This window comes from Phaethon lepturus, unplaced genomic scaffold (assembly GCF_000687285.1).
Source record: "Phaethon lepturus isolate BGI_N335 unplaced genomic scaffold, ASM68728v1 scaffold10395, whole genome shotgun sequence".
Taxonomy (NCBI): Eukaryota; Metazoa; Chordata; class Aves; order Phaethontiformes; family Phaethontidae; genus Phaethon; species Phaethon lepturus.
In genome coordinates this window covers 37,770-56,658 of record NW_010542659.1, presented here as the reverse complement: position 1 = coordinate 56,658, position 18,889 = coordinate 37,770, and the positions used below count along the sequence as shown (strand labels likewise).

The 18,889-nt window shown below is 38.8% G+C and overlaps 1 protein-coding gene across 1 annotated transcript; it reads left to right on the top strand.

Annotated features, from left to right (window-relative positions):
* The first annotated feature begins 1,359 nt into the window (after window positions 1-1,359).
* Window positions 1,360-14,487, top strand: SUPV3L1 (suppressor of var1, 3-like 1 (S. cerevisiae)). Its single transcript, XM_010288100.1, has 14 exons — window positions 1,360-1,479; window positions 1,751-1,858; window positions 3,453-3,567; window positions 4,120-4,288; window positions 5,777-5,888; window positions 6,170-6,247; window positions 7,312-7,403; window positions 8,331-8,511; window positions 8,917-9,010; window positions 9,676-9,895; window positions 10,264-10,344; window positions 11,893-12,069; window positions 13,134-13,282; window positions 13,673-14,487. The coding sequence occupies exons 2-14, from the start codon at window positions 1,795-1,797 to the stop codon at window positions 14,166-14,168; spliced, it is 2,028 nt and encodes a 675-aa protein (XP_010286402.1). The 5' UTR covers window positions 1,360-1,479; window positions 1,751-1,794; the 3' UTR covers window positions 14,169-14,487.
* The last annotated feature ends 4,402 nt before the right edge of the window (window positions 14,488-18,889 follow it).

The following is an 18,889-nucleotide window of genomic DNA, read 5'->3' as shown; positions in this document are numbered from 1 at the left end:
CGCCTTAAATACTTACGACTGTCGTCTTCGTTCGGATCTTCGCGCGCAGAATTACGGGCAAAATAAACCTACTGCAGCTGGCAAGGGAGCTCATAAAAATTAAATTCTTTGCTTGCCCCTATTCAGGTTCAGGATGGTGTTAGTCCCAACCCGATCAGGAGCTACCAAATGGTGGGGCGCCCCTCCTAGATCAAGTCAGAATTCAGGAACCGAGACCATCCTGGATGAGCCCCCAATTGAGATAAATGATTGAGTCCCAAACAGGATTCCAATTTAAGTTTACAATTTATTAAACGAATAGAGGCAAGCAAACAGCGCTGGGTGCGCTGGGAGTCTCCGCTCCACCAAGACGCACACCGTACAGTTCCTGTTCTTGGTTTATATCCTGTCTGCTAATACATATTGATAAAATGGGTTGGTCTTTACACATAAATTCCAGGAGTAGGCGTGTTTTCTTCGGCACATGCGTTCTTCACCTTTTGGGGTCTTCATGACTCCCATCTGGTGGTCGGTAGATAAAGTAGGTAGTCTTAACACTTTGCAGTTATCTGCAAAACTGGTTTATACTAGTATATCAGGAAGTTACAAATGTTCTTTCTTTTATATTTCTTCTCCTTTTTGTGGTTATACAAGGACGTGCACACTCATGCTGTTTTAGTATTTTCCCATATCGACACGAATCAGATAAACACATTTCACAATAAACTAAATTCAAAGTGTACATTAGTAAATACAGTTTTGTTGCAACTCTGAACTTGCCTTTCAGGGGAGGGAAGGCATTTATTGATAACTTTATAACAAGAGTTTTTATACAAACAAATCTGAGTAATTTATGATATCTATGGAGACAGTCTGTTAAGTTTTCTTCTCTCCTTTATTTAACCTGAGAAATAGGAAGAATACTGCATCTGGTTTGCCTGATCATTCTGGAGAGTGTGTCTTGGAAGCAGTGTGGAGGGAAGAAGGTGTCTCGGGATGTTTACTAAAAGCTGTCACCAAGTGCTTTAGGCAGATTTACTTTTCTCATGAAAACCTGCTGTTTCCTGATAGATGCTGATACAAAGCCAACAAAAAAACAGCCCAAACCCTTAATTGGTTTGTTCCATAACATGTTGGCTGCAGGTTCCCACTTTTACGCTTTCCTCTCAAATACCAGGGTCTCAAATACTGACCTCATCTTCACGGCAGTTCTTACCCTGCTACAGTTTAAGATTGTCCTTTTCCACAGTAGGCTCAATCATTGATTGTCTTTAATTTAGGAAGAAATCATTTGAGTCTGTTCAGTATGGCAAAAAGACTCACTCCCTCCAAAGTAATGAGACTGTAAGCCATGATATTCGGGGCAGCAGAATTGATTTAATTTTGAGCAAACTAAAAAAAAATGTTACTCTCTTTCTGCAGGTGAAGTTCTAAAAAACTTAAATAAGTTCTACAAAAGAAAAGAAATCCAAAGACTGGGAGCAGAAAATGGATTAGATGGTAAGAAAATGTTCTAAGATTTTTATTTTTTTTAAATGTCAAATCTGTTTTTATTCTGATATGGTATTAGGTAGATCTGATCTTTTATGGGTCTCACGACACTGCTAGTTTAGGTTGTTTCTGTCCTTTGGTTCAAATAAACTTTATATTGACTTGTAATATTTCCTGTTAAGGTATAGCTTTTTAATGGACTACGTTAGTGTTTTATTGGGTGTTTACAAATATGGTTTAGTGATCCCACTCACATTTACTTTGTTCCTTTTTTTTGCAGCTCGCCTGTTTCACCAAGCTTTTATAAGCTTTAGGAAGTACATAATGGAATCCAGTTCTGTGAGTGCTGATTTGCATATTATTCTCAATGATATATGCTGTGGTGCAGGCAAGTATCTGGAGTGCTTGTAAAATAAAATACACATTTTTTTCTTGTTTTTGACCTGTATACTTACCTACCCCCCTACTATGCTGTAAAAGAGGTTAAAAATCACTGCTTCCCTGTCAGAAACATTTGTGCCCATCCTATGGAGTTCTGTCCTTAAATCTTCTGAAATGGAAACAAAAGAGGTGGAGGTCATGGCAAGAAGCAGCATGTTGTTTTATAGCATCAGTTCATTGCTGAAGTGAAAACAGTACTGTTCCATTTATTCCTCTCTTAAAAATTCAGCAGTCACTAGGGGGCACTTGGGGAGCTTTCTCCTGGCTAGGTGGCTTTAAGTACTAGGGAACACAGCTCTGTGACTGTGCCCTGTTTCCCTGTGGCACTAATGGAAGTGAGTGTTGTTTGCTTGCTTAACTAACGGCTAACGGAGAGGTGATGCTAGCTGGTAACAGCAGAAACAGCTTTCTCCACAGTTTTGAGCTGCAGAACCTTGGTATAATATGTGTGTTTTTAATGATGATAATGTAAAGGTTACGGTGGCCATTAGTTTTGTCTTAAAATGTAAATGTAAATATTTACCATCTTAGGAAATTGAAAATGTCTTTTTATACTAGTTGTGCATAAAATCTTCCACATGATTTCTTCACTTCCACTCCTTATTTACTTATATATAAGCATTGTTTATATATGCCTTAAAACTCACACCTATAGGAGTGTAAAGGGTTGTTTATGGTGGCTGTTTTGAAGTTTTTTCGTTTTTTAGTTGAGTTTTGCTTGTCCAGAGGTGATAATTGAAAATACTACAGTTTTTAAGTCCTTTAAATTTTTCCCAATAATTTTGATTCATTGAATTCTCAATTAAAAAAACAAAACAACAACCACCACCACTGCCTTTGTGTGTGTCTGATAATAACAGTTTTTTAGATCCAGATAGTTCTCTGAAATTCTGTGAGAGCCGGACAATTGGAGTGTGACCTGAAATGAGACCTTTAAGGCCACATGTATATTCTGCAAACATTCAGAAGACAGAATTTGGATGTCGCTTCTGAGTTGACTTTTCTATTCTTGTTTTCTTACCTAGGGATTGGAGACTCATAATTCTGAACCAGCATCCTAAATCTTAGTAGCTTACAGAAGTGGCAAACTATTCTGTTTTTCTGTGTTTATTCATAAAAGCATTTTAGAAGCTTTTATTTTATTCTATTCCAAGGCAGCACATGAATTTAGGAAGAAAAGGCTAAAGTCTTTTTAGGATAGAAAAGCTATTTTTCACCCAGCTTTTCCATAGCTTCTCATTTTATTTAGAAGTTCTATAGACATGTAGGCCAAGCAGAGTGAATATACTGAAATAAGATTTTTTTTTTTTTTTTTTTAATGCTGTTGTATTGGCATTACACTGCTTAATGGGTCCCTGTATTCATGTTAGTTTACCTTTCTGCCATTGAGATAATTGTTGAACTTTGTAGAGAGCCAGAAGTTGAAAGAATTATATGTGTGTGGTGGAAGTAGTAGATGTTTATTTTTTTTTAAAGTTTATTATGAAGATACACACCTTCAGACAAGTGTCCAAACTTTCTTAAAAGGGTTTGTTTTCTAGGTCACGTGGATGATCTCTTTCCATTTTTTCTGAGGCATGCAAAGCAGATCTTTCCGATGCTGGACTGTATGGATGATCTGCGCAAGATCAGTGACTTAAGATTACCGCCCAACTGGTCAGTGTGTTTAAGTGGTTGCAGTGTTTTCTTTTCTTAGTGTCATAGAATTTCACAGTCTGTGGACTTAAGCTTTATGATACATAATTGCACTATATTTTCAGTTCCATTTCTCTGTTTTTACAATAATTTGTGTCAGGAACTCCTATCTTTGTTACAAGGTGTATTGCAGTCAATTAAAAGGAAAATATTGGTATTTGCTTTCCAGAAAGCTGTCTTCTGGCTGTATCTGTTTGGGAGGTAGCACGCCAAAACGTTAAAATGTTAATATACCCAAGGAGAGAGATCGCAGTAATGAGAATTATCTTGAACACAATGTGTGAATTCCGCTCTAAGTATTTGAAAGCATTGTATGATTTAGAAGATGAATGTGTAAGACATAGTAACCTCTTTATACTGTCTTTATTGAAGAACTTGATCTTTCTGCTTTAAAGACACATTAAAAATTCTTTTAATAAGTACATGTTTAAGCTAATTTGCAATTTCTCCTGAATCAGTATCCAGAACACCAGATAAATGTTCAACAACTCCGCTTTTCTGTGTATGTTTTAGGTATCCAGATGCCAGGGCTATTCAGAGAAAGATAATATTTCATGCTGGTCCTACAAACAGTGGAAAAACTTACCATGCTATCCAGAGATTTTTGTCAGCAAAATCTGGAATATACTGTGGTCCACTAAAACTTCTGGCTCATGAGATCTTCCAAAAGAGTAATAATGCTGTCAGTATGTTATATTACTTACGTACATCCTTAGTACTGGAACAGCCTCATGAATGCATGTTTGTAAAGTATTCTGGTTGCTTAGGGTAGTCCATGAAACAGTGCGCTTGAACGGTGGCCTTTGCTTTGCAGTAGTGGCAGCTCATGTGAATACCAGTTGTGCATTTCTGCGTTAGGCATGCAAAATGGAACATCATTGCCCCAAACAGAACATCACTTTCCCCAAAGCGCATGCTGTGCAATCATCCCTGTAACCTGTCTTGAAAAAAGTAGTTTTTCCCTCCCTGGGATTAACCAGGTTCTACTATTAGCTTTTTCAGTGTGGAAACTGGCTTCTGCCCATGACCTTTATTTTAGCTTGTACGCAAGAAATTACCCTTGCTTAACTCCCCTCAACCTTCTGCTTCAATGTTTAAATATTCAATTTCACTCAGCCATCTAATAAAAAGTTCTGCAGCTTCAGATGTGTTGAATTGAAGAGCAGTGGCCTGTATCAGGTCCCTAGCGGAAGCTTTCATTAGTACTTTTTTAAATTGCTTCCAGCATCTTTTTGAAGGCTCCGCACCAGGGTGTTTCCAGCTGTACAGAACCACACCAGTTCTGAAGCATTACAATAACACATCACATGTTAATGCAGCATAGTATGTATGTTAAGTAGTGTTAACCAAATGATCTTCTGATTTCTCTTTTTTTTGACAAGTCTCATTTAGAATTTGTAATTTCTGTTACTGGTTTATCAAAGCAACATATAAGAAAGATTGGCCTGTCCTAGCAGATGTCTGTAACGTGTACTGTGTAGTGAATGTGGATACCATGTACTGATGTTCCTTGTTAGTAAAGTTACTGCACTTTTTTCCCCCATGTGTTTAGTGTCTGGGAGGACTTTTCACTTGGCAGCTCATGGATCATACATAGCCCTGGAGGCTTAAACAGGGCTTCCTGCATGGCTTTACAGGTGGCTGTAGATATGGATGGAGCAGCCATGTGCCTGAGATTCGGCGAGTGTAGAGCTGACAGAGGGTGGTGGCCCCTGCTGTCTCTCACAGCTAGTCCTCGTGAACTCTTGCTGTGTGGGTACAAGGCAGCAGGTGAGACACCCAACAAGGACAATCAAATGAACTGGAGGAGGCTGGAGCTTGCAAGGCTCCTTCACTGTTGGGTCTTGCTTTATGAACCCCTTGTACTACAGCTCTTCTGACAGTTCCTTTGTTGCAGATGTGACAGCTCTCAAATGCTCAGAGGAAGATGGAATCTCCTACAGGAGTAGGGGGGCATCTAATTACAGATACTACCTCTTCATTGTACCCTTCAGTCTGATAGGACTTAAATACAGGGCACAAGTCTCAAAAGGCTAAATAGTTATTTTCTGGGTAGCTTCCATTATACTGTCTTAGAAGCTACTTTAAGAAACTGTTTTTTTTTTCCCCTTTGCAAAGGGGATTCTGTTATATTAAAGAAACTTAACATGAGTTTTCTGAATTCTTTCAGAATGTGCCATGTGATTTGGTGACAGGAGAAGAGCGTGTGTATGCCAATGAAGATGCCAGACAAGCTCCTCATATTGCTTGTACCATTGAAATGTGCAGCACTAATACTCCTTGTATGTATACATAATTGTTTTGCTCATATCTATGGCAGCTTTATGTGTATTAGTGCTTGGACTCTGAAGCTGAGCTATTCCTTTTCACTCTTACTTGAACGGTTTCTGAACTGTGTTAAAGCAGCTAATAAAATCTGGGTCATCTCAGAATACCTTCGGTGGTAGAGGATTAACTTGATTTGAGCAACCTTTTTTGGAAAGCCTTCGAGTTCCTTCGTGTGTTGTATTGCTGTTCTAGATGCTCTTCCTAGGTGCATCATATTTTTCTTTTTTGTTTTAAGATGAAGTTGCTGTGATTGATGAAATTCAGATGATCAGAGATCCTGCCAGAGGGTGGGCTTGGACAAGAGCCCTTTTAGGTAAGCTTGTTTGTGTTGACGATGAACTAGTTTATTGTGACTAAAAATGGCACGTTAAATTCAAGCTTAGCAGTCCGTTTATTCGTAAGTGGTTACGGTATGTGATGCAAAATGAAAGCAAGTATTATGTCTTCTTACAGCAAGTTAGAGAGATACTCTGCCTCAAAGGATTTGTCTGTATGGCAGCAAGTTACCTGTCATGTTTTACATAATGAATGTTTTTTAAAAATTTTATTCTCTAAGTTACACAGATGCCACTTTCAGTTTTGCTTCCTTGGATAATACAGAGTCTTTGTCTTGTTACACTGTGCTGTCCTTTTACGTTGATTATTTTCTAGAAGTATGCTTTTTGTTCAGTTAAAACCATCATTTTTCAGAGATTTCATTATGAAAAGATACATGAAGAGATACATGTATGGCAACATGATGATCATTGAATATTTCATAGTGTTAATTTCAAATGGCTCATTTATAGAGCTGTATTGATCAGTCAAATTCTTAGATGAATGCTTTTGATAATTTTAGAATTTTTCAAGAGGAATTTTTGAAATTCACATTTCTTCAGATTTTGAACAGAAGTTTGGAATCTGATTCTGCCCTGCCCTTCCCATCCCTGCTTTTGATGTCAAGTTTAACAGGATGATTCGTCACACTTCCCCTACCTCCTATTTTTTTCCCTTTTTCTATTCTGATTGCATTAGAGACGTATTCATAATTTTCGAAGGTCATGCAGAAAACGAAGCTTTTCGGTTCTGCTGTGGTTTGGGAGTTTGTGAAACATTAGTAGTAAATAAAAGATACTCAAAAGTTTTGCTCCATTTGTTCAGTGTTTGAGGGTACCTCTTGTTTTGGCTGAAAGGGTTCAACAAGGTATTAGCTGCTCTGATTATCTTACTAATGGGTGTCCAATCATCACTTGCTTAGAGCAACTCTAAGGATATAAGCCCTCATTGATGTCTGTAGCAAGCAAAATGTAATTTTTGGGTAAGTTAAAAGTCAGCTAAAGCTACTGTTGTCTATAAATATGTAACATTTTGAATTTTATTTCAATGGATTTTGTTCAGGACTCTGTGCAGAAGAAATCCATGTTTGTGGAGAAGCTGCTGCTATTGACTTGGTGACAGAGCTCATGTATACTACAGGGGAAGAAGTTGAAGTAAGCTTTTTAATTCTGTAAAGTTACAAAGAGAACATCAGGTTCTCCTTGCTGGAAAACAGGCAAAAAATTAGGGTCTTTTGGGGTTATCACTGATCAATCATATTCTTTCAGGAGTTCTTGTTAAAATGTTTCTCAATTTCTGTAAAGCAAAGGAGTTGTTGCAAAGTCATTTTGGTTTTGTGGGGTTTTTTTTGTTAATAGGGGTATTGTTTTGCTTAAAGAAGGTAAGTGCTTTGCTGAGTTCCCCTCAGAGAATGCTACAGCTGTTTTAGGGGCTTTCTTTACAGTTCTGTTCTTCCTGGCGGGCACAGTGCCCTCAAGTTTGCTGAGGTTACTGGATCTGTTGATGATATATAGGAAAGGAGTTAAAAGAGCTAACACCTCCAGAAGAAAGTAATCAAAAGATCTCTGAAACCCAACTTTACTGTCATAAATATTTTTTTTTTCCTTTGGAAGATTCCTTTGTGAAGAGTATTTAAAAGCATAAAATTTGGTCATAAGAAAGTCCAGCCTGCATGATTTCCTGGTGAATTAGTTGTAGCTTTATATATCTGTGTGTGGTGGGTGTGTAATTATGAAAGGGGACCAGTTATAACATTCAGATGACTGAGTGAAAACAGACTCTGATTTCTTGGTAGAATTGGTACACAGCTTGTATACTTCTTTTCTTGAATCTAATTTACATGTAAAAATATATAGTTCTTCTGTTTCTTGAAAAGGCTGTGTAGTTTTCAGCTTGGGAAGTGCTATAAGTATGCAAGTGCATAAGGTGTATGTCAACTTCTCGCCAGTGATTTATCCCTTCAGGACTGTGAGAGGTCCCTCAGCGTTACAATCAACTGTGGTAATAACCATGCTGGCTGGTATTCCACAGGAATTTTTCATTTAAAAACACATTATGTTTGACAACTCCTTTGATTCTAGGTCCGAAACTACAAGAGACTCACTCCTCTTACTGTGCTGGATTATGCCTTAGAATCTTTAGATAACCTCCGTCCTGGGGACTGCATTGTCTGTTTCAGTAAGAATGACATTTACTCTGTCAGTCGACAGATTGAAGCCAGAGGATTAGAATGTGCTGTCATATATGGCAGTCTGCCACCAGGTAAAGCACTCTTCCTTTTATTTTTAAGGGAACGTTCTGCTTCTTGCTGCTTTCTTACAAAAACTTTTAAAATGAAGCAGTACAAGTTTTCCTAGTTTTGCATCTCTATATAGTTAGAGAAAGTAATCAACTTTCGTTGCCTGATGTTTTAATCTTGGGATTAGACCTTTATTATGTACTTAATATTGGTCTTCAGATACATGTAATTAAATGAGGTCTATCGACAGCTCTGGGAATGATTTAAATCTCTCCGTCCTCCTTCCCCCAACAACAGCCACATATCAATCGAATACCATTATTATTTTTTTTCCTCAGCCTGTTACAAAGACATCAGGCTTAGTGATAGATTGTTTTTGTTTTGTAAGAAGAGTTTGCTATGTGAAGTGTTTTGTCATTCTGTTTTAGGAACAAAACTTGAACAGGCAAAGAAATTCAATGATCCTGATGATCCATGCAAAATTTTAGTTGCTACAGATGCAATTGGAATGGGACTCAATTTGTAAGTATTTGGAGCAGGTTATGGTAAGATTTTTTTTTTTTTGGCAGGTGTGATACCTGCATTGATTTCCTTACTTGTTTCTCCCCAATTTGTCTAATTTGTCTAGGTATCTATTTAGATATCACAGTACAGACATTTTAATTCTGAGGTCACTACCTCAATCAATTTGATTGGGTAGAACTAAGCTTTAATTTTAAAACTGATTCGAAGAATTAAATGGCTTGCTTGGCCCAATTCTGTGCGATAGTAGGCACTGCTAAGATCCTTTTGATTCACTGGGGTCAGATGTTCTAGGTTGTCAGACTATCAGTCTCTTGCATTTCTGAAATGTAGAGCAAGTTCAGTCCTGTTTCAGATGTATTTTGTTGCTGAAGGCGATGAAGTCACGTTGTTACAAATTACGGAGGCAGATGATGATGGATGGATTGGGACCCCATTAGAACATGATTGATGTCTATAGGGATGATGATTCTCCAGCAGCTAACCAGTAGTCTTATGCTGCCCTTTTTAATATGCTGTGTCCACAAGTCATATCTGTGGTCGCTTACTTTATAGAGGGAAGAAAAACTATTAAAAAAGTGTGCTTTAGTTCTTCTGTAGTAGGTCATATATTGGAAGTAATTTACAAAAAATGATTCCTCTTTGTTTTTGTTCAAATATTTCAGGTGTATAAAAAGAATAATTTTTAACTCTATAGTAAAGCCAACTGTCAATGAGAAGGGAGAAAAGGAAATAGACTCAATTACAACCTCTCAGGCTCTACAAATCGCAGGCAGAGCTGGGCGTTATGGCTCATCCTTCAAACAAGGAGAAGTCACTACGATGCATCGTGACGACCTCATGCAGCTGAAGGAAATTCTGAGTGAGACTGTGCGCCCCGTGAAGGTGAGACGCTCAGTACTCAGTTTGTTACGGCTGTGCTCTGGTGCTGTTTTACTATATTCTGATCGCAAATTATTTTTCCTTGTGTCTGTTTACAAGTTAGTAATAAAAATGGATTGTGTCATGCTGGAGTGACTCTGAATATATGTCCCATTTGGAGGTTTGCAATATTTCATTTATATTGAAGCTGCTTCTTTAGGAATTAAAAGCTCAAACAACAAAAGTTCTTAATTTCTAGATAAGTGTGATAAATAAACTGGATTCTGTAGGGTGCTTTGGTTTCTTTTGTCTTTTAGTTTTTGTTTCTGATGCACTGACTTAGAACAATATTAAGAATTAACTGAAATTCTTTTTCTTCATTTTCCCTTTAGGCAGCTGGCCTACACCCTACTCCTGAGCAGATAGAAATGTTTGCTTATCATCTGCCTGATGCCACTCTATCCAATTTAATTGTAAGAATGATAAAAATATTAGCTTCCGCTTCAAAAATTAAGCATTGTTTATAGTCACTGCTTTTGTGTGAACATGCACTTTGGGAACCTAACAGCCAGACTTGTATGTATCTTTTATCAGTTGGATTCTTGTCTCTGCCATAGCAGTGACTGCAAATACGTTTAGAATGCTTAACTTTTCTGTGTTACAATATTAGAATGCTTAACTTTTCTGTGTTACAATATTAGAATGCTTAACTTTTCTGTGTTACAATAAACTTGAAAGCTGTTGAAGTCTGTAAATATGTTTACATGTGTTGAAGAGTGTGCAACAACCTATTCTTTTCACCTTTCCTATGTTTTAAATGTAGACTTTTTGGTCTGAGGCTGAAAATATTAGAGATTGAAATTTTGGTAAATTGATGTGAAAATTTTTTGGAAACTGGGCTGGTTGTGTCAGGTTTCTGTACATCTGAGAGCGACTTGATTTTTTTTCATGATTCTGTGGACTTTGTGGTAAAACAGTATCCGCTTAACTTTGAGAAAAGAGATTTTGTGGGATCTACTTGATCTCATCATTAGCTGGATAGTAGAATTCATGGAAGTGCCTAGATCTTTTAAAGTAGAAAATAAGCTTCCAATGCTGTATTTAAAAAATAGTATCACGGGTTTTAGTACACTGAGAAATTCTTAGCAGCTTTCATGGATTTAAATGCGCATTACTATTCTCCGCTGATATGCGGTTATGTACAAAAGTGTATGATTTCTAACCTTGAAGTAAAAGATTATACTTGGAGACCTCCTGGAAGACTTAGGCTGGTAGGGTAGCAGCATACCTTCAAAATTTTACTATTGAGAGTTTCTGGGCTAGCATAGAAGTATTAAGATAAAAAAAATCCATGTTGTTATTGGTGACTGAATACTTAAGAAGCTCAGTGTTTCTTTAAAGATCTTTTAAAAAAAATCTTTCAAAGATTTATGCTAGAGAAATAAATTTGGAGGCCCGTAAAAATTCTCCCTGCAATGTGCAGTGGCATCTCCCGATTCTCCAAATTGTGGATATATTTCAGGTATTCTTTGCACTCCTCTATTGCAATACCATACTTAGCTTGTGATTTCTTTCTTCCTAAAATAGATCTGTTCCTGACATTGGGCTGAAAATACCTCAATTATGGAATTTTATGCTGTAAAGTTAGCTTTTTGGGTCGTGCTAAGTGACAAACTGGAACAAGTTCTAAACATACTAGTAACTGGTTCTTGTGATGGTGTTCTTTGTAACTAAGGTGTACACTTCCAGAATACTGTATTTTTTACTTAGGAGACTAATTGAAAATGCTCAAATAAAGCATAGGGTGTTATGTCTTCTCTTCTGATCCTGTTTTAGAGAATTTAATGAAAATCCTGTTAAAAGAGCAGAGGGAACTCCCCTGCCCCCTTTTTATTACTGTGGTCAAATTCAGTATTTTTAACTAGCCTTTGAAACAATAAATCATTTTTTGGTTTGGTAATACAAAGCTTAACAACAGTCTTCTATAATAACATCCTCTTCATTTGTTTATATTTTCACAGGATATTTTTGTGAGTCTCTCACAAGTTGATGGCCTTTACTTTGTCTGCAACATTGATGACTTTAAATTTCTAGCAGATATGATTCAGCACATTCCACTAAATTTGCGCTCACGTTATGTCTTCTGCACTGCACCCTTGAACAGAAAAGAGCCTTTTGTGTGTACTACGTTGTTGAAGGTCCGTTATTGTTTTTCCTCAAAAAATGTGGTATTTGTATTGGAGCAAGTGGGTCTCGGTGCATTGATACTGTATACATTGATACTCCCCTGGAGTGATTATTTTGAGGAATTTGTAGTCACCTGATTTCAGTTTTTCAGGATTAATAATTTTGTTTGGGACTGTGACTTTGTTAGTATCGCCTTTGTCCTCTTTTAGAGACTGCATTAAACATTTTTATTAAAATAGTGTAAAAATGAAATGGATGTAGTGCCCTTACGTCACAGATACTAGACCTGTGCGTTTCAAAAAGGGCTAATAATGTTCTTTAAAAACGGAGTGATTGATTTAAAGAGTTTTTAAAAAGTGCCTCATTAAGAAAATGCTGAGCATTCAGTTCCCAAGTAACGAAGGTGCAGAGGGGCATAATGTGATGTTGGAGGGAGGTAGGCTATTGTGAATGCCTGTGTGAATTTAAGCCCCTTTCCTTGGCAAAAAAACCCACCTTCTGGTATCAGGCAGTTAGGAAGCAGTTATTCCAAGTCATCAGTGCTCCTGAAAATTTTAAATTTAAATCTTATTTGGCTCATTTATCTGTTAGTAAAAGAGCTGACACGTGTAGGTTTCAGAAGGGTTGATTTCTAGTGCAGATTAATCTGTTTGGGTTGTGAATAGTGGTTTTTCTTAAGTCAGGGAACATGTTTAACATTTCCTCAATACTGGAGATTCTGAAACAAGATAATTAACAGAACAGGAGCAGGAGAAGAAAAAAAGACAAAGTTCATCTGCTTTGCTAGATGAAATCATATGCCTTCTTCGGTGTTACGCTTTTCTGGATAGCTCTGTACTTTTGTTGCTTAACTTTGTGCATGGCCCATGGACAAATTGTGTTAATGAGGCCCTGGAAAGGAGAGGTGACTCCTGTGTCGAGTAATTAAGTAAAAGAATGTGTGGCACTTTGGGCTGTGTAAAACAAAGCAGGTATTTTCTGGAGTATTCTATGTATACAGACTCAAGAGAATTTAACTCGTTTGGGATTTCTTCTTTCCTGACTGAGGACTTCACTGAATCTGTTTGTTTTTCAGTTTGCAAGACAGTTCAGTAGAAACGAGCCTCTGACATTTGACTGGCTCTGTCGGCACACCAAATGGCCGTTAGCTGCTCCAAAGAACATCAAAGAACTTGTACACCTTGAAGCTGTTCATGATGTTTTTGACCTCTATCTGTGGTTAAGGTATTGTCTTTGTGCTTGAAAATTGTTTTTTCCTAATATTTATGACTTGCAGTCCTAGAAAAGCAGCATCTTCGAGCCCGTGTGTATGTGGTGCAGTATGGGCACCTTTGGCCCTTTAGAGGATCTTGACAAATGCAAGTGTAGCTATGTTGTAGGAGCAAGTCAAAGGTTCTGCAGAGAACAATTTGTGACTGACAGAGAGAGAAAGTTAGAAACAAAGGTGATCCTGGACTGGAGCAACTGAAATGCCATTTCAAATACAGTGGCCTTCCCATGCAACATGTAATAATTTTTTTTTTTTTTTACTTTACATAGTATGTGTCTCATTTTTGTCCCAGTCAGCAGTCCTTTAGTAAAAACGTTCAATTGTGTGTTTTTTTCCCTCTCCAGTTACCGCTTCATGGATATGTTCCCTGATGCAGTCCTTGTAAGGGATATTCAGAAAAAACTAGACAACATTATACAAGTTGGTGTCTGCAATATCACGAAGCTGATCCGAGCTTCGCAATCTGCAGCTGCTCCTGGCGCAGCAGCAGTTGTGTCAGATGACTTTCCTTTTTCAAGGACTAAGAGGGATACTAGGACGGTTTTAGACCATCATGGAGCAAAATCCACAGAGGCACTGTCTATTGCAGTGGATGTTCCGGAAGGAAGAAGAGCAAAGAACTTGAAAGCCTATCGGTCTGCTACAAGGCAGGAGGATCTGAAGAGCCATGGACGTGGATCTCTTGCCAACAGATTGCTGCGAGAGGGACTTCTAACACAAGAAATGCTGAGACAGCTGGAGAGTGAGTGGCAGGATCAGCACAGGAATGGTAGATCTGGCCTTGGTTCAAAAAGAGATGATCAGAATCGTTCAAAGGAAATGGGGAAAAAGAAAAAATAGAACTGTGTCCTAATTCTGTTTAGTTTTTATTCATAAAATAAAATACTATTTTATTAACTTCTTTGGCATTTCATGTTTACACTGCTGCAGCTCCTTGATGTTTTTCCGTCTCCTGTGACCAGTTCATGAAGCACTCAAGAGAAACGGACTCATAAAAGCTCAGAGGCCATAAGTTTGGTTTTACCAGTCAGCTGTACACTTTTTCAATCATGGTGTTCAGTGTAAGTGTATGATCCACTGCTATGTGAAAATTTGGACTTGATATCTTCTTGCAAGATATCCTCACGTTGTTAATAAACATCAGATGTTTCACTGGTAATGAATTAGCTACTCATTCCGTCCCTTCTGAAAGGGCAGAGTTTAACAGATAATGAACAAGTGATGAACAACCTGGCAGGAAATTGGGTCAGAATGGTGATAGGAGTCATGCGCCTCTAACCTTCTTGTCCCATGAAAATGTGGAAGGAGGCGAAAAGCATTTGTGTTAATGCGTTGGGGAATGATGAAATTCTGGCCACAGGAATTTTTGAGTAAATTCCAATTCTGTCATCTGAGGGCTAATTACTGAAACAAAGCAGAATCTGCCCTTGCTCTTTAAATTGTATTCTTTCTCCTAGGAAAAACTCATCACGTTGATTCATGCAATGTCTGGAGGAAGGAAAAAAAAAAAAAGTTGGATGATGATTTTGGGGAGGAAGGATGAGATGTTAGAGGCGTAGGTATAATTTATTTACTTTTGAGAAATTCAGATGTCTGTTTCTCCTGGACTTTTCTAATTCAGTTTCCTACAAATTATTTTATTCTGTTGCACTTCATAAATGGGGTTTTTTTTGCTTCACATACTATTTAGTGATATCTGAATTTTGAGAGGAGACCTAAAATATTTTACTTAAGCTCATATAGCAGCTTATAGTTTAAGTAACAGCCTGTGGGTTGATATTTGTGCCAGTAGTATTTCCACATACCTATTTTATCGTGGCTGTCCTAAACTGGAAAAGTTAGGTGCTTACCACCTGGAGAAGGGTTTAATTTGTTGGAACTAAGTTCTTGGGCAAAAGGACTTTTTTTTTTTTTTTGTGATGCAGTTTCACTGGATAATGTTTAAGGCGGTGCACGACCAGGCTATGCCTCTTTCATACACAGGCAGATGCTTTGTTATTTGTTTTTAGTGTGAGCAGCTTTAAGGTATGCTTTTGAGCTCCCAGTAGGGATACTGGAGAGTGGAAAGAACAAGATGCTGAAACTGCTGTGTATTCACAGAAATGGGTTTCAGTGCTAGGATATGCTGGGGCCCCCTGAGGAGAATAATGCTGCAGCAACCATATCTCTGGGGTTGGCTATATACAAATCTGCAGATCCTGCCTGTGTTAATAATGGGATACTTGTAAAAGCCAGGTTAAATTCCAGTGGATCAAATACCTGACTTTCTAAAATGGTCAACCACGTATTTCTGCAGGTTGAAAGTTGGCCCTGAATCCCCTTTGCTCCCTTCTAGTATCAATCCTTTAAGCTGCCGTTCAGAAAGAAATTTGAATAATGTTTTTAACAGCTGTTTTCTGTGTATTTCTTGTACTTTTCCCCCATTATTTACTAAAAAGCAAGCAGTGCGTAAATGTTTCTAGTCCACATGATCTCCTGCTGATTTCAGTACCACACTGGTGGGGAGGGAAGGTTTAGGTCCTTCCTCTGCAAACCCCATCTTTCTTTCCTCTCCCAAGAAAAATTGAGCAGCCGTGTATGTGTGGCAATGGCCGCGTGAATGTCATGAATTTTCTGCTTTGTGGACGAGTAAGTCTGCTTTGCTTTCCCAGAGTCCTGACAGCCTCTGCTTCACAGCAACATGACTTGCACAGAATGCGAGCTTGCAATTAACCCTTACGAATATACTCCATTTGAAACTATACAGATTGTGTGATGTGGATTACGTGACTCAGTGTTATCAATTACCTCCTTGTGTCCTTTGCACTTGACGGACTCAAAGGGAAGTTGTAGTTGCTCAAGCTTGCACACGGGTTTTGATAGCATGCATTTGCCCACTTACCTCTTCGACTGCAAACTCCTTGCTGAATCTGCAAACCACTGTTTAAAACCACACTCGTACAAGGATGACTCCTCTGTTTTCTCTCCCCCAGTGCCTGTGGGCTTGGGTTGCAGGAGACCTGCATTGCTACTGTACTTTGCTTCTAGTCTGTTTTGATAAATTTATCCTTTAATTGTATGCTAAGATGCATACTAGTGTATATTTTTGAGCAAGGGAAGAGTGGCTGGGACTTTGGGGGATAAGCCAGCCTTGTGTTTGAGCAGCAAGCCTTGCAATAAGGAAGCTAAATGACTATAAGCATTCTTTTTAGTATTTTGCTGAGATTAGCACTTGGCTTAACTCATTGCTTGTTTCCATAGTGACTCCATAGTAACTGTTTTAAGAGCTCTGAAGTTTATTCAGGCGTTTCCAGGCTGACTTTTTATGAAAGTTTTCTTTTCTTCTGAGCTAATGGTGTGGCTGTCATTGACTCCCATTAGAATGGCTGCCAAATTGGTCCCATGTGGTACAATCCGGACTGGTGTGGTGCAAAGCTATGCCAGCTGCACATTTTTAACGTGCCCTGTGCAAGCAAGCCCCTGGGGGAGGATTGAGTGGCCTCTTGCTCTTCTTCACAGGGCTGTGCCGAAACTTTTTAAACAGCATCAACAACATTGTTCACTTGATCTGGGAGTCACATTTGCAAACCTGTTTATTTCAGGTTTTCAGATTTCCAGACTGATTTCAGGCATTCATGTTAGAGATGTTTGGAAGTTTATTGGTTACACAATTTAATTTTTTTGTGTTTATTTGTTATGCTTCAAATGTAAAATCCTGATTGTAACAGCACTACTTGGTAAAAGACTTCTTAAACCAATGTGCTCTTTTCTGTCTGTGCTGTCTCCTTCTCTGCTAAATAGTGTCTATCTCTGGAGTGGATTTTCCAGTCAGTCCCCTCAGGTGTTCTGCTTTACATTGCAGCCTGACGTTGCCCTAGGAGGGGCGTATGCAGGATGAATGCAGGGACCCCCCTTTCTGTTCTGAGTTTTGATGAACTTGTGGGACTATAATGGGGAACAAAGCTGCTGCTACTGGGACGGGAAACGTGTTCTAAGGGTTGGTCTTGGAAGCATAAGCTGTAATGAAGAAACATTTCTCCTAATGACTCACCTGTAGCCTTGTCTGCTGTCTCCTCGTTAACTTGGGTGCCAAAATCAGCAACCAGTGTTGCCACTGCTTCTGATACCAAAGATAGATGCATTCTTCCAGCAATAAAATGCTCATTAATATGGTACCTCTTTCTGGAGGTAACTGGTGCGTGTTTAGCTGATGTACTTGGACGTTTATGTGAATTTCCCCCTTGTAGCTGTGAGCTCCGTTTCTCTGCAGGCCTTTGACTACAAAGCTGTGCGAGGCAGATGGGCTATGTGAGCACCAGCTTCTTCAGGATTCTCCATTGTGCCTTGAGACAGGGTTCGGAGGGAGAACTGCAAGAGAAGAAAGTAGAGAGGGTGCTATTATAACTTTGAAGTCTTGTTGGCCCTTGCAAAGGGGGAAGGGAGGGTTTGTGACTAACTTTTATTGGGTCCAGCGCTAACAAAGGGAAAAAACAACATTGTCTCAAGCCCAGTTGGAACTGATCTGTTCACTTGGTCCTGGATTGCTTCCCCTGTACTGGCCGGAACACATACAAAATGGCTGTAACATATTTGAGTATTGGGCCCTTAGTGCATTGAACTGCTGTCTGTGTGGAAATGAGATAATGTCTTTTCTTTTCTTGCACAACAGCCAGCCTGAAGCTAGGATGCACCAGGGATGAGTGAACAAGTTACGCAGTGATTCTGACATGTCAGGTATTTAACAGAGCTTGCTGCCAGTTTAGTAACGTTTAGATCTTTGAGACCCTTTTCCAGTGGCATCTGTTAGAGAAAGAAAGAAAAGAGAGAATGAAAAATAAATCTACTGTATTACAGACACAATGAGCTCTGGATCAAAGTGGGATGGAGCTTGAAAGGTGATGTTTTCAATTTTGCTGGCCAGAGGGGTTGTGACTCGGGTGGCATGGGTAAACAATGAGGAAAGAGACAGTCCCTCTGGGAGTCAGTGTCTGACTTAACGAGCCAGCAGTTATTAAAAGATGAATACAGGAGAAGTGAACCGTGCTTTCTGGCTGGTAGTGTGACTTTTTTCTTCTTTCTTTTCTCCCTTTCTCTTGAAGATCAAAGGCCTAATTTTAGAACAAGCCCTATTTATGGACTGTTCAGCCATTCTGTCTGCTTTACTCTTGTTCTAGAATAGTGGAAAATAAATACACGTGGCGGGTTCTCCCAGTGTCCAGAGATCATCTGTGAGGCAAGGCAGGAGAGGGGAAAAAAAAAAATAAAAAAGGAAAGAAAAAGACCTCAACCTTTCTTAGCAGAAGTTCCGTACAATTTGTTTCTGCAGAGGGAGTTCCCTTCCCCTCCCTCAACTCTTTTTGTCAGCCTCTAATCATGATGAAAGACTAAACCTGTGACTGCTCCTGATGTTCAGCAGAGGTATCTCCTGATCCATGCCTTCTTGATGTGCTGTAGCTGCCAGGACTGGGCAGAGTTCTCTTCCTGAGACTGGTGCTGAGAGTCGAGTGTTGTTTGGTGTGTTTCTGCATTGTACTCCTGTACCTACAGCCCAGCATGATGATCAATTGTACTTTCTTACAGGA